The sequence below is a fragment of the Colias philodice genome, chromosome 6, assembly GCF_061535455.1.
Source record: "Colias philodice isolate Cphi_HAF_F1 chromosome 6, ilColPhil1 Martin Lab GWU primary, whole genome shotgun sequence".
NCBI lineage: Eukaryota > Metazoa > Arthropoda > Insecta > Lepidoptera > Pieridae > Colias > Colias philodice.
In genome coordinates this window covers 3147719-3163273 of record NC_143091.1, presented here as the reverse complement: position 1 = coordinate 3163273, position 15555 = coordinate 3147719, and the positions used below count along the sequence as shown (strand labels likewise).

The following is a 15555-nucleotide window of genomic DNA, read 5'->3' as shown; positions in this document are numbered from 1 at the left end:
AATTTATTAGGTTTTAGACAAAGCGGGCGAAACCGCGGGCGGTAAGCTAGTAAGCAATAAAATGAAGAAAGGATAGAAAATCCTTTATTCCGTTAGGGTACAATTACAATGCTTCGTCATGATTTTCTATGCTTATTGTATTACTTTGCTTGACTGCACTTTATTAATAATAATTCTAATCTCCTTAATCGATTATACCGGTTAATCAAAACTTAAACGCAACACCGTTTTAACGGTTTATAATGAAAAATTCTCTTAACACATGTAACTCTGCATTAACCACGGTCTCTCAGGATGACACTGCATTAGCTTCAGCAAAATCTAGACCATTATATACATGTTATTAAGCTCAGTTACATTCTCGGCTTGGTGTTAATTGCCTTTGAATTATATGCCCAAGTTAATTTGGTTTTTATATGGCGTTAATCTGTGATTGTAGTGTTTGTAAACAGAGATGTGTGTTACTTTTTGCGTATATCTATTGTACGGTGTTCCTCCTATGTTTAATAATTTGACACATATTTTAACATTTATTTAACTAATATTAGTTTTCTTTATTCTTATGTTATTTTCGTTCAGTTATAAGTAATTGATTCATTATAATAATACAATTACGCAAAAAGCAACGAAGCTAGGTATATAGTGCAAAAAGATACATACAATTAATTACAATCGCATTCAATACATAACGCCATAGAGCAAGCCTAAGCTCCATTGTCACCGTCAATGAACAAAGCCGGTTCATATTTCGTTGCAATAAATGGCGGAAAGTACTGAACACTGGCTAGTGACGTCACTTCGTGGACACAATATTTTGTGTTGCTATTTCCGAGAGATCAGAGAAAGCGACCATTTTACAAAGTAATGGCTGTCACCAGTGTTTTATTTTTTACGTAAAGCCTAATTGATTTATATCGTGATTTGTCTCTAGCAGTGCAAGAGTTGACAAATTACCTACTCCGTTAATTTTGTACAAGCGCTCTTACGTTGATGGATTTTGTAATTTTGTAGTTTACAAATAGACTTTTAAAGATAGCCATGTAACGCACATGTGCGTGACTTCTTGATATAGATATGTATATCCAATATTTTTTCACTGTATATTAAGAAATTCAGTCAGTTATACGAATATTTACACACCAGAAACAGATATTAGGTATATGCTTTATAGGAAATTGATTCTCGAATCAGTGTGTCCGTCCGTATTCTATAATTTTTTTTCTATCTATTAATAATTTTAGGAATGAACTGTTGCCTAACATAAACTATTATACCTAGTACATCGTTTTAGTACAAGAAAGTTTTCATACAAGGAACGCGAGAAATAAAAGAACTTTCCCCAATACCATGTTTGTATTCATAGTAATGCCGCGATTGTTAATTGTTAAGGCGGATTGGATTACAAAACACTCATTATGGTGACTCCAAATTATTGTTGCGTATTATAGGTACTTCCTGTTTATTTTTTTTACGTTTCATTATTTTTTTATACCACTTTATTGTACAAAAAAGAAAGGACATTATAAAAAGGCAACATTCATTAATTTAATTAGCTCTCATAACTTTAATAAACTTTATATATGTATTTCCATTTACACTTAAAATATTACATAATCTTATTTATTGTAAGTTTTATTAAAAATTTCAGTTACAAATTAGAGAAAAATACAAATTTTTTGGGTTATAAACTCATAATATTATTTTTTAATTCATTCGTTTTATTGCATGTGCTATAAAACAAAACAATAAGTGAAATAAATCAGGAAATTAAAAGCACTAAATTAAGATAACGGAGTCGGTCATAACTGACCCACATCGACATGGGGTAGTGGAGTGGGTCGACTGTTCACAAGTTTTTGTGGTGACAGCTTTCCATTATCGGTCACTATCTTTTAATGACGCTCGGTAATTCGTCAATCTACAATAATTGAACCAACTTAAATTATAATTTTCTTGTGACATTATCGATTAAAGTTACCGTTGCATTATTTGTAATTATGCATGTATAAATGTTGTAAAAATGGTTTCAGAGTTCAATAAGTTAATAACTTATCTTACTTTGCAAGTTATCCTTGAAAAGGATATTAAAGTGTACATCGCATCGTACAGGTATGGATAAAAAATATCCTCAATAAGTATGTAATAAACACGAAAAGTTGCATTTCAGCATAAATTGTATCAGTTATATAAGGAAGAAATAGAACAACAACAATGCTATCATAATTGAAGAATAACGATCAGTAATCATCACAAATTGCAACGCATTATGTAATGTACTTTCTTCCTTAATTTCTTATCGCATATAACACCAGAAGTAACTATCTTTTCGGAAAAGATGTGTATCAGCCAGAGGTCACAGTTCAAAATAAATTGACATGGCGCATTGTTCCTGCGGTGTGATATAATTTTGTTATCGTCGTAATTAGATCTTGAGTGTGAACGAGTAATTCGAATCATGTGAATAATTGTTATTGCAGTTATGTCATAGGCACGACTATGTTTTATAGTTTCTCAGTTATATCAAAAATTATAGGGGTTGGGTTCTTTGTGAGCATGTTGATGTTGTCTATGGTCACGTTTGATTAATTTGGAGATAAATGCATGTCTCTTTATTTTCTTTTATATATGTTAGTATTATACAATTCTCAACAAGTTCTCACATTGACGAATTGCACATGTAAATAATCGCATCTATTAGTTATTATGTAACTATTAATTTTTAATTGATAACTGAACGATGTGGTTTCTCAATTCTTTGTAAAGACTAGCTTGGTTATTCGGAAATATCGCTAGTTCTACCGTCTGCCGAGGCTCTTGAAGCATCTTCACAAGAGCTCTACTTCTCTATCGTTTTGTAGAGCTCTCAGCATAATCTTACTGATAACTATAGGAATGAATATAATACTCCGCTTGATGTCTTTACTATATTTTCTATACCGTGCATAATATATGCATTTGGCAAATTCAATATTATTTTGCTTTGAGAAATAGTAATTTCGAAATTTTGTATTTTTAATTGATGAATTCCTTTTACATTAACACAATATTTCAATTAAGTAAAAATGCTCTTTTACGTAATAAATGAATAAAACTGGCTAAAACATAGAATATTCGTGAGAGTGCAAAACGATGAGTGGCTGTAGAGTGAAGAGACATTCGGGTCAAAGCAATTAGTTTGTCGTCACATTCATCCGCTCTTTTCGCTGAATTAAGATTGAATGTGCATTATATCCAGCGGTTGATTACAGATCATGTCTTTTGATACATTATAGCTAATGTGGGCTAAGCAAGATGATTTTGTTAAGCTGTTGGAAGACATAATTATAATTCTATTATAATTGCCTTGCCTCAATGATATCACTTTCTTTTAAATGTTTTCTCTTTTAAATTTGTAGGTATATTGTAAACTGCAATTGACGATACATGCCACTAATGATGATTTACATCATTGCATTTACATGTTTAGTGCAAAAAAATCAATTCGCATCTCGTAATTACACGGAGTGACCGCAACTAATTTACTATGTACGAAACGTATACCAATTCTTGTTACAACACTGTTTATTCTATCCCATCCGTTTCCACATAACACTTGCTCCTTACATAATCCTAGCATAAACAAATTCCCCGATTTGTAAATTATCACCCGAATGTTGCCGGAAGAACGCATCGACCCCGTTTGATGACCGCGTTTTATTTCTTCTAACGATTGTCACTATCTATATTGAATGTATATTGTATACAAATATAATTATGTAATCGACAACAATAATGCGTTAGTTAATAAACTGGCGATTGATGAACGAACGCTTTTATTCTAAATTAAAAAATGGTGGAAAAAGGCGCGAAAAGTAAGGAACTAAAATGTAGTGCATATGGGACGTGGACGCAATATGACAGTGATAGTGGTATTAGAAGTGATACGAAAAAGAAAGAGAAGCATTTATGGCGTAGGTCGTTCACAGACGGGGAAAGGAAACAGACAAAGGAAAAAACATATCACGTGCAATGGGCTCAGGTGTTGGAAGAAATGTCATGGAAGTTGAATTCTGTGAGTTAATTTGTAGCATTGTTCACTTATGACTAAAACTTAATGTTCTTACCTTCTTTGTGTTAAAGAAGCTAACCTACTATACATAATGCTCGAGTTATAAATCTTTCAACGTACTAGCTATAAAGTGTTGTGGGTTTACGACGTTTCAATAAAAAGATGCCTCATGCAAGTAGATCTATGTTTACTTCAATAAACTTACGACATTTGTAACAGAAACAGTAATAAAGTAGAGCAAATCTGTTCAAATGCTTTACGAATTTAAAATATTCTACATTTTAAATGTCAGTATTCTAAATATACACTAACAGTAGTCATTAGGTAGATTCTAGTGCACGCGTACTGTTTACACACCACTACACTGCATGTATCAGACACTAGAATCTTTCCATCGCCCCAACTAGTGTCGGTACTTCACAATATGATAAAAGCCACTTGTAGTCTTATTTGTCGATTGTCAATATGCACTATAACAATCAATTCAATGTTTTACTGTTGTGTATAATAAATAAAATTTTACTTATATTGTTTTAATTACGTAGCTCTACATAAAAGGTGCGATTTGCTTAAGACCGACTACTCACGTACCTGCAGCAAGGGCAATATTGTAATTGAACCCTTCATTGGCTCATTAATTCTGATGTGTATCTAGGCAAGCAGGCGCAAAGAGAACAATTGAAATTGCTCCGACCGCCGACCAACCGAGATTGTACTAATATCGCCCCTGCGGCAGGTACTTGAGTAGCCGGCATTAGCAAATTTATCTGTAAGAAATTATGTTTGAAAGTAGCATAGAAGTTTTGCATACCGTAGAAACTTGTCAACATACGCTGATAATTGAAACCACCAACTCGTAATATAAACCGTTCTTCAGCAATAAAACGACCACTAACCGAAGTAGCACCGCATATTCTATTAATATTAACTCTGTTTACTATTCTACATAAATATAATATAATGAGATGACTATTAACTTTTTACTGAGACCACGTTTGAGGCTGAGCGCTGACGTATAAAAAATAAATTGATTTGTAGATGAAATAGATGATAAAATAATTGATAAATATTTCAGATCTCATTCGTTTCTCCGGTACAAAAAATAAAGTTCTAGAAAATTCTAATATAATCCTTCGAGATGCAACAAGAATTCTATTTCAAGCGCTCAAGAGCTGTACTCGGTCTTTACCGTTCTCATATTGATTTAAGCTTATAATTTCCTAGCCTATCGGTTTGTAGGATATGAGTTCCATATAACAAATTACAGTAACGGACTCCCTAACGGGAGGCTGTCCCGGTTCGGTACTCAGTTACGCAACTGTTCTTGTTTTTGCTTTACTGTAACACCGATCGGTTCATAGTTCGCGGTATTGATACACTCAATCAACACAGTTACAATTGATGTAATGCTACCCATTATGGCAAAGCTATGTGAATTGTCATTCAGCGTGTAAACAATCTCGAGGGAAGTTCAATTTAATAACGGGGTAAGGATTATCCAACCGCAGACTAATTTGTATGTTACGGTTCGTCGAATGTTTTGAAGCTACTGTTTGGTACTGAAATAAATGGTTGGTCCAAAAAATTGTTGTTACAATATTAAATCTAAACAAATTCATTTATGAATTTACTAGTAAGTCGTCAAATGTTCAGGTTCAGGGTTCTTTAGAACAGATGTTTGATAATCTGCTTATTGTAATTACTACATACATATTTGTAACAAGAGATATAATTTTTGTGTTCCACTGACCGCAGCCGTTTCACGGAGTAGGTACGTGGACTGAACAGTAAACTAACAGTAAGATGAAAAACAGTCATTATGACCGTTTCAGAGATAATTACGCCCCTGATATAAAACAAATCTTAAAAAAAGCTTATAATAAATGCTGTATTTGTTCATTCTGTAATTGATTTTTAAATTCATTACAATCATGTTATAAAACAATTTAATACTTACCCACGATTATTATACTTCCCCTAATTTATGTAATAAACTATTCTTATTAAATCACGGAAGTCACCACAAAAAACTATGGGTAATTTTTAATAACACTTAGCCCATGTGCACCAATTTAAGTGGGAAGTGCGGTGATTTGTATAGTGAAGTTCCCGGACGCACACTTGGCCCTCGAATTTGACTTTCACAATTTTTTATAACTTTAACACATCCGTGGTTAATTAAAAGTAAAAAGTATGGTAAAGCAAGTTTAATTCTTTATTATACATCCGTCTCTCTATCTATATACTGTACTTTTTGGGTATTTACATATTGTGTTATCGATTGATCTATTCTAAATCAAAAGCTTGCTAGAGTTTAGACTAACGTTCCAGCGACTGAGTGACGGTTTGCTTTGGTGTCCTAGTTAACGTTTACTTGAGTATCGAAATCCTGAATCAAAACAATTCATGAATTGTTAAAGGGTACAGAAGCAAAAGTGCGTGTGTTGCGTGCCGATGCCTTCATTTATATTTATGAGACCGGCAAACAGGTTAACTACAAAATTAAGAAAAAGTTTCACTCATTTAAACTTCTTTTCACAAGTTTTTTAGTATATTATAATGGTAATAGACTACTCGATTATATTATTAAGCTTCGTATTGTCATTTTTTGAAAATATAATGATGTCGATTTACAATACTAATGGAGTTTCTTTTGTAAAAAATATTGACAAAAAAAATAACTATACTGCTCTACATATTAACTCACAAATTGACTCTGTTAGTATAGTTATAATTAGATTACTTTCTTCCTTTTGTTACTGTGTTAAGAATTATGATTAGCTACTGTAAATCATATAAGTTTGAATCGAGATCGATTTATTTGCCATCATACAAATCGTGAATTCAGACGTACGTAATTCAATTATTCTTCATACAGCTACAAATGAAATGTAACTGACACCTAACCGTGTTAAAGCTTCTTAACTTAAGCGCTAAGTAAACTGTAATGTCTCAGATTAACACTAAAGCCTTCATCAATTAAGAATTAACACATTATGGAAATATAGTCTCTATAACAAACTTATTACAGCCTTAAGTGGTATGATAAAATAATGAATCACAGTTGTAGTGTGCAATTGACTACGTAATAATATGGTCAATCAGTTCAAGTGCACTTTGGGGTCATGGAACTAATACTTTATCGGTAATGTAAATATCTTCTATCAGAGATAAAATCGTGACATCTGTTTAAGACACCTGATACAGGACAATCGAGGTGCTTGTTCTATTCCGACCTCTGCTTTGAAGTACAGGCAGGATCTTCACTGAAAATATAAAATGTCGCCAGATAAATAAAGACATAGTTTATAACTGTTCTACGTTCCTATTTTCTGGCACGTTAAATCGTTCAAATGATATAATTACTTGTTGGTTATTCCTTTATCCGATCTGCAAAGGGAAAATATTGTGCTTCAAGTAACTTTAAACAAGTACCATGTACTTAGGTGGCTATAGCATCGTCAAACATAGCCATTATAAGCGTTTTCTTATTATATCTCAAAACGTTGTTTGTTTTTTATTGTTTGCCTGTAATAAACTTATATATTTTTAGAAGGTCTCTTTATTTTGATTTTTTCTATTATTGTTTATAAACAAAGTCAATGAAAGGTAAATAGATTATACAAGTATGCCGATAATCTCAATACAAGCGATCACTAATGACTCGTAACCATGGCGTTCATGCGTAAATACCGTTTAGATATACCAATTAATATGTATCAAAAAACTATAATGATATATCATTTTCTCCACTGTCCACTAATAATCTACATTTTCCAGTTAATTTATCATCTCACTTATGTATGAGTAATTAATTGATAACTGATAACGTCCATACATCAACTCCACGCTTTATTTCTATTTATAAAATGTATCGTAAAATAATACTTGTTTAGTATCATTATTTATTGCTAACAAATAACAATTAACATTGTATTGTTATCATGCCTTTCCGTCAATAAAACTTTAGTACAAAACTAACAAGTAGGTATAAATTAAAAAATATAACAAAAAAATATACACAATTTTGAAGAAAAATTTTCTTTAGCGGTTAAAGGTAAAATAGCCAAAAAGGACGATCTTAATTCTGCATAAAACTATGTACCTAATTTAAAGGAACGATGAAATGATAAGCGATTTGATAGATTACTGAAAGTAAAGAGCATAATTATTAATTATATATGTATAAAATTATGTACATCCAATACATAATTATTGAAGCTTATATCGTGCTAGAAATCTATGTAACAAAAACTTCAACACATTTTAACATTTGTCTTTTTTTAAGTAGTTCAGTAAGTATATAGGTACATAGTATTCAAATATTTCTCACCGGATGATAAAAGCACGTGCTCTATTGTAATAGTATGGTCCAAACAAAACCGACTACAGCTGTTCAAAGGATAAAAAATAACAATAAACTTTGGACAGCCGAGATCAATGCTTTTGAAAAGCTCCAGTGTCTAACATGTACATAATACATCTGTACTGTTATTTACATTATTTTTTTGTATACAACGAATTTATTGTAAATTTTTAAGGATAGGTAGGTAACCATAAAGACCTAGGAATACCAATAAGCTTTTAAGTTTTATATAACTTTTTTCATGTAATCAAAATTTCCAATTTAATAAATATAAAAGCGTAATTACCAATTATTTTATACTCGTCTCGAAACTAAGTCTATAATGTCAATTTACCCCCAACCGCGTGAGGATGGAGTCGCCTCAAGGATAGCTCTACAATTGAAGCTCGGCAGGTGTGCACTAACACTAGTTAACGCACGCACACAAAGACGTTCGGTAATGCATCGTACATAGCACGTTCGCCCTTTGTAATGAATGCGGCTGGGAGGATGCTCTACTTTAGCCTTTTAAATGATGCATAGAAAGTAGGTGTAGCTTTTAAGAACTATTTTTAATCGACTTCAAAAAAAAGGAGGAGGTTATCAATTCGGCCGGTATGTTTTTTTTTTAGTTACTTCTTTTGTATTTCCATAAATCTTTTTTGTATAGTTAAATATCTAAAAATTAATTCTTGCCACGCTTCTTCGTGAAATTAAAATGAATAATGTACTCTTTGTTCTGCTATTAAAGTACAATTTTCGTGTAATTATCGACTGTGTGACTTATTATTATCGGCAACAACGTAATATTTTAATACCTTGATGCACATAAAATACAATTATTGATATTCAGATAAACGTAGATAATGTTAAAATTAAAGTCTTACCAAACTTTTTATAAAAACGAAAGACCAAAAAATTCAAAGTAGAGCAACATTCACGTTTATTTACAGCGGCCAAGTGTAGGCAACCACTTTTTTTACGATCCCAACGTATTCCCGCGCCCCTTCGCATCCCGGCTTCAGTTCCTTATTCTTACTCCAAACACACACCATGTGCTTCACTAACATCCTGTATACACTGATTTCACATCACACTCTGTATTGACGCCTTTTTGGAAGTTGTTGTGTTTCATACATTGTGTCGTGTTGAGTGCAGTTGTGTCTTGATGTGTTGTAAATAATGGATACAATAAACGTGGTTCTAAAAACTGGATACAAAATTGTAAAGGATTTTTCTGAACAGCACATTCATGTGAGTTTAGTTAATATAAAATTCATTCATATTAGGTAGTAGTATAAACATAAACTTAAATGTTTTTATTAAAGTAAGTATACAAATAACTAACAATGCTGTTATGCCATTGTGACTATGAAATGAAAACTATTTGCTACGGCCTATGAAAATGTTAAAAAGGCCATTCATTAAAAGTAGGCTACTTTATATTTCACTTAAATCATTCAACTTTTTATAAAACGTGCATTGAATCATTAAAAGGTTTATTTATGAATAAGAAAATAAACACTACAATCATTAATGTATGAATTTCCTACGCAAATAAATGTACACAATGTAGAGCGTAGCCTACATTCATAAATCTATTCATAAATATTAAATATCGCATGTCTTTAACTTATAAAAGCTTAACGGAATAGTAACGGAAATTATAAGCAAACGTATTAAAAAAAACCGATCTGATATACACTTGACCGTATGCAATTGCATTCGGCGATTTGTTCCGACGGAATTTAGGTGAAATTTCTATAAACTTTCACATCAACACTACACATACCTACACCTGCCTAAAGTATATTTAACATAGTGTCGTAGACTAATCTATATTACCGATAGCGAAGTATTATACGATAATATATGCCGCCTACTATTGTATACTAAATTGGTCGTTAAAAGGAATCACTTTGAAGTCCTTTGTTTCCTTTATTTTCTCAATCCCTTATCCCAAAACTTTCCCTACACCTATTATAATATTTTGATTAAGAAGATTCAATTTATTCAATACACTTTTTATACGATTCTCACTTTGAAGGTCTATAATTGAAGGTTTCATTTCATTCATAATATAATACAACACGTAACAAATTAGCTGAAAATATCTGACTGAAACAACTGTGTCTATTCTCAAAAGAAATATTTATTCACGATTTTGCGACAATTAAAAACCTTAAAGAATTTAAAGAACGAGTAGTCTTGGAGATTTTGGTGTTGAACTAAACAAACTCTTCAGCTTAATAATATTAAGTTTCATGATTTCTTAATAACATAAAAATATAGGTACCAAGCTATACCGCCGACATGTGTTCAAAAGATTTTTTACGTTAGGCGTTTCTAATATGAAATAACTAATAAATAAAATAAAATTTTGATTTCGCTTTGTCTGATAACTATTTTTGATGAAGATTAATTATTTTCTTTAGATGGAGACGTCAGGTGGGTCAGAGAGCTCTGGGGGCGAAGACGCAGAGGCTCGGCGGTCCAGGCGCGGCCACGTGTTGGCTGAACTCCTACAAACGGAAAGAATTTACGTACAAGAACTAGGCTCCATACTGGCTGTAAGTACGACCTTCATACATTTTAAGTAGCTCCTCATTAGATATTTCGAAATGCTAATGCTCATGACACAGTCCATTGAACATCCCGATATCTCTTGTGCGTTACGCGCTCTGAAAACTAAATATGCCATTGTATTAAAACTAGTGCACATCGTTTATATGTGTGCTCAATGGCTTGTCATGGACCATCTGACATCTCACCAGGCACATTTATCTGATGTACTGAATGCGACGCACGCAACCACCGGCCCGGGCGCACTCATCGGAACGCGGTGCATTTAACACATTCACCAACTGCACTCGGGTGCAAGCTCTCGGTCGCGTGATACAATCCGTTCTGTGTAATATGAAATATGGAAAATATGACCTTCATAAATCTTCCGCAAACCTCAGTGTCGGCACTTCCTACTCGTGGTACTACAGAAAAAATGACAGCTCCACCACGCGGAAGAAAAAGACGCGACTATCGAGGACCGCGTCGGACTCAACGCTTTTTAGTGACTATGCTAATCAGATTGCAATTTTCGACAAGACAAAAAACAGAAGAAATAAAAAGGCGTCTAATGAAGTCGGAAAAACAAATAGAATCAAATGTCCACGTAAGAATTTGAAACCTGTCCGTATGGAACCGTTCACTGGAAATTTCTATTACGGAAATTTACTGCCGGGATATAAAGACACGCCTATCACAGAAGAGGATAAAATAAGTTATTTACCGGATTCAGACATTGTTACTCTTTCAGAAGATAATACTGCAGAGTCTTTAACTACTGCTGCTACTGTTGTTGACCTTCCGGAAATCGTGAAGAATCCCATATACGGATGCAAAGAGACAGATGTTCGCATATCGACGCCCGAATATTTAACGGATACGACAGATTCTAAGGATTCTCAACTTCAAACCAATAGTTGCACTGAATTACAACACACAATTGGTAGCAGTAAAGATTCTGACGACGTATTGACAAATATTATGAAGGATTACAAAAGAATAATGAAAGAATGGAATAACACTATTATTGACCATTATTCCACAGTTTCTCATTCCAAAAGTTCTACGCTATGTACAAAAAGTAATACAGATAGCTACGTTCGCAGCTTGAACTCGACCTTATCCTGTCGACGAAAGAGACGAGGACAAACTTTAAATAGTAGTTTTAAGTACTCGTACAATCTTACTCAATGTAAAAAATATCAGAACAACTTTAATAAGAAGTCTCGAAGTTTAAGCCATAATCAGAAATTCAGTAATTGGACATCCAACTTCAAAAATATATTTCAAAAGACCGATGGAAATCCAGTTTCAGAGCAAGATTGTTTAGAAACAATTTATGAAGACTATGAAAGGCGTTTACAGCAGTGGTGTGATACTATCAGTGAATACACCTCCTCTCTTGGCTCGGTACTGTTAAATACCTGCTGTAGAATAGTTTTTCTTTATTTGGTAGTTGCGTTATAATAGTAACCTTAAATTTGATTTCCAGGGCTATAAAGAAGAAATGGAAAAACCAGAAAACCAACACATACTACCGGCAGGTCTAGTTGGACAGGCGGATGTACTATTTGGAAATCTACACGAACTATTCACATTCCATCAAGAAGTATTTTTAAAGGATTTGGAAAAATCGATCTCAGCGACAGAACTTGTTGCACTCTGCTTTGTTGAAAAGGTAAGTCTTTTATATTTATAGAATTATACATAAGTATTGTTTTTCCTAAATAATATCATTGTTTTCCATCAATGTCATTTTCCCAGTTTATAATCATAGCTTTAAAAGAACTCTATAATCTTTATGTGAATAAAACGAATTTGGAAACTTTTCGTGCCAGTTTTGTTTCTATCCATAGAGTGTTATTATTAACTCAGGCCCCGGAACCATAGACACAATAGAAAATCTATTGTGTCTGGGACCGATCGGGCCGCTTGAGGCTCAATGGGTTAAAAAGTAATTTATACCCATATTGTTTGATTAATATAATTGATTTATACTATCTAGCTATAACTTTCATAAACTGTTTTAAACTGCGCTCCAAAGGCATATTCTCTTACTATTAATTTGCTTTTCAGAAAGAAACATTCTACCACCTATACAGTTACTATTGCCAAAACATACCCCGTTCGGAGCGGCTGCGAGAGACATTAGTCGACACACATTTATTCCTTCAAGCGTGCCAGCAGCGGCTCGGACACAAGCTGCCCTTGGCGGCATATCTGCTTAAACCGGTGCAGAGGATTACTAAATACCAGCTGTTGATAAAGGTTAGAACTCAGAATGTAACATACATAGTATAAATAAAAAAGTTATCAAATAGTTCTTATAATATTTTTGTAATGTGATCTATAAGTTTCAAGGGTACAGGAAGTTTGGAAATTTGTATTTGAGCTTTGCTGTAATGTTGTTTTATTTACGGAGTGAATTTATTTAAGTGACAAATATGATGTCAGTTTTAAATTTTAAATGAAATAATCATATTTTAATCCATCAGTATTTTGAGCCTAATCGCATTGTTTATATCCTTTACTTCTATTCTAAAATGTTCCCTATGTTATGTCAACATTAATGGCCAACATTATTTTTTAGCACAGCACTCACATAAAAGCTAGAATACTATTATCATTTGATTAATACCTTCAGTTAAATAGCAGCACACCCATTAAAACTAGAAATAAATCTAATTTACAAAAAAAATTGAACTTTCAACTTTGCTACATACGCTATCTCATTCATTCACAAAAGCCTGTAATAGTAAATCTTCCCAGCTAGCCAACCAGCTACAATATACAAACCCCCACTTCCAGGACCTGCTCCGCTACAGCGAGTGCGGGTCGATGAGCGCGAGCCTGCAGCAGGCGCTCGACTGCATGCTCGTCGTGCTCAAGTGCGTCAACGATTCTATGCACCAGATAGCCATTACTGGGGTTCCTGTGAGTTCATTACAATACATAGTTTTTTTTGCTTTTTTTTTACAGATGAACGAGGAGGTTCTTACCTCTTTGAGTGTTTTATTTTTTTGGTTTCTTACCTCAGAACTTTCCACTGGGTGAATTGATTTTGACGATTCTTTCCTATTGGAAAACTAGTGCCTTCCGGTTGCTCTCATAAAAAAATTGTCCAGTTCTGTCATTTGAAGGCGGTTTAATCTTGGTTAAAAAAATAATTATACATAACTAATTACTGATTGAGATAAGGCATGCAAATAGTTTGAATGTGTATGGTTATGTTTGTCAAGTAATAATCAAAACACTTCAATATTAAAGTATTTGTACATAAAAAATATGTCGTAACGTTCAATTATATTTGTTTGACAAGTAGTCATGCAGTGTTGACATTTAAATATATATGCAAATTTTGCACAGTTCTTTTGTTTTTGTTAGTAGGAATATTAAATAGGTAGGCGCAGTTAGGATTTTAAACATTTAGATATTAGCTGCATGTAATATACCTATGAATTTAACAAATATTAGTATGGGCTATAGGTTAATTACATATCCCTCCCACCAGGTGAAGAACCTGCACTACTTATATTTGAATATTTGAAAGACGGGTAAAAAAAATTATTATATAAATATATAGGTAATATTCTTCCTTTTCAGGTGGATTTAAACCAGCAGGGCGAGTTGTTACTCCAAGGCTCGTTCCTGGTGGTGTCGGAGAACAAGCGCGACCTGCGGCTCCGCCTGCGCCCGCGCCGCAGACACATCTTCCTCTATGAGAAGGCGATGCTTTTCTGCAAGCCGGCCGCTAAGAACAGCCATAATAAGACGTACCATTTTAAACATGACTTGCAGGTTAGTTATTATGGTCTGTTTTAGTATTGTTTTGGCCACCATTCTTGGGTGGTTCGTCCGGGGCTTATGTTTGTTATTTATGTTCTGTATTACTGACTGTAATTTGTTTTCTTAAATTCTTTCACATTTGAAAATTTGTAAATTTCAATTTATCACTGTTATATGTGTCATAAATTTGCGTCTTTTAATGTCTTAAAGTGTTAGAGCGGCCGTACACGGGCGGCTCGAGTGGTCGATCATTGACTGCTTGAGCTATCGCTACAAAACGCGCAGTTGACGGCTTGAAGCGGTCGCGACGGCAGTGAATGAATGTCCATAGTTCATCGCTCGGTCACAGCTTCAAGCCGTCGGTCTCAACTGCTTGAAGCGGTCCGTGTACGTCCACCCTTATAGTGTTGCAATATTGCTTACTTTGATTGCTACATCAATCACTAACGTGCATGTTTCCCCCCAGATGTCGCAAATAGGTCTAACAGAATCCGTCAAAGGCGACCCGCGCAAGTTCGAAGTGTGGCGGCAAGGTCGCGCCGAGGTGCACACGATCACGGCGCCGTCCGCGGACGCCAAGCGCGCGTGGGTGGAGCGCATCAAGCGCGTGCTGCTCGACCAGCTGCACGAGCTCAAGGGCGAGCGCGGCCGCCAGTACGCGGCGCACCACAGGTACATTATATACAAAATAAAATAAAATAAAAAATATTTTTTATTGAAGAACTAACCGCACGTCCCAGTTTCTTTCAGTCTAATCCAGGATAAAAACAATATAAAATATTTTTGATACCTTCTTATAATGTAGCTTTTTATG

At 33.9% G+C, this 15555-nt stretch overlaps 1 protein-coding gene across 7 annotated transcripts in view; it reads left to right on the top strand.

Moving 5' to 3' along the window:
• The window catches only part of LOC149487556 (guanine nucleotide exchange factor DBS-like), a 99684-nt gene that overhangs the window by 75584 nt on the left and 8545 nt on the right, over positions 1–15555 (top strand). For all 7 annotated transcript variants that reach the window (XR_016315719.1, XM_089696103.1, XM_089696102.1 and 4 more), the window contains exons 12-17: positions 10829–10963; positions 12448–12633; positions 13032–13223; positions 13764–13889; positions 14559–14753; positions 15208–15413. Coding sequence is in view for 6 of the 7 variants with exons in the window: in XM_089696103.1 (XP_089552229.1) it covers positions 10829–10963; positions 12448–12633; positions 13032–13223; positions 13764–13889; positions 14559–14753; positions 15208–15413 (1040 nt within the window). In the remaining variant the exon portion in view is untranslated. The remainder of the gene's footprint in view (positions 1–10828; positions 10964–12447; positions 12634–13031; positions 13224–13763; positions 13890–14558; positions 14754–15207; positions 15414–15555) is intronic.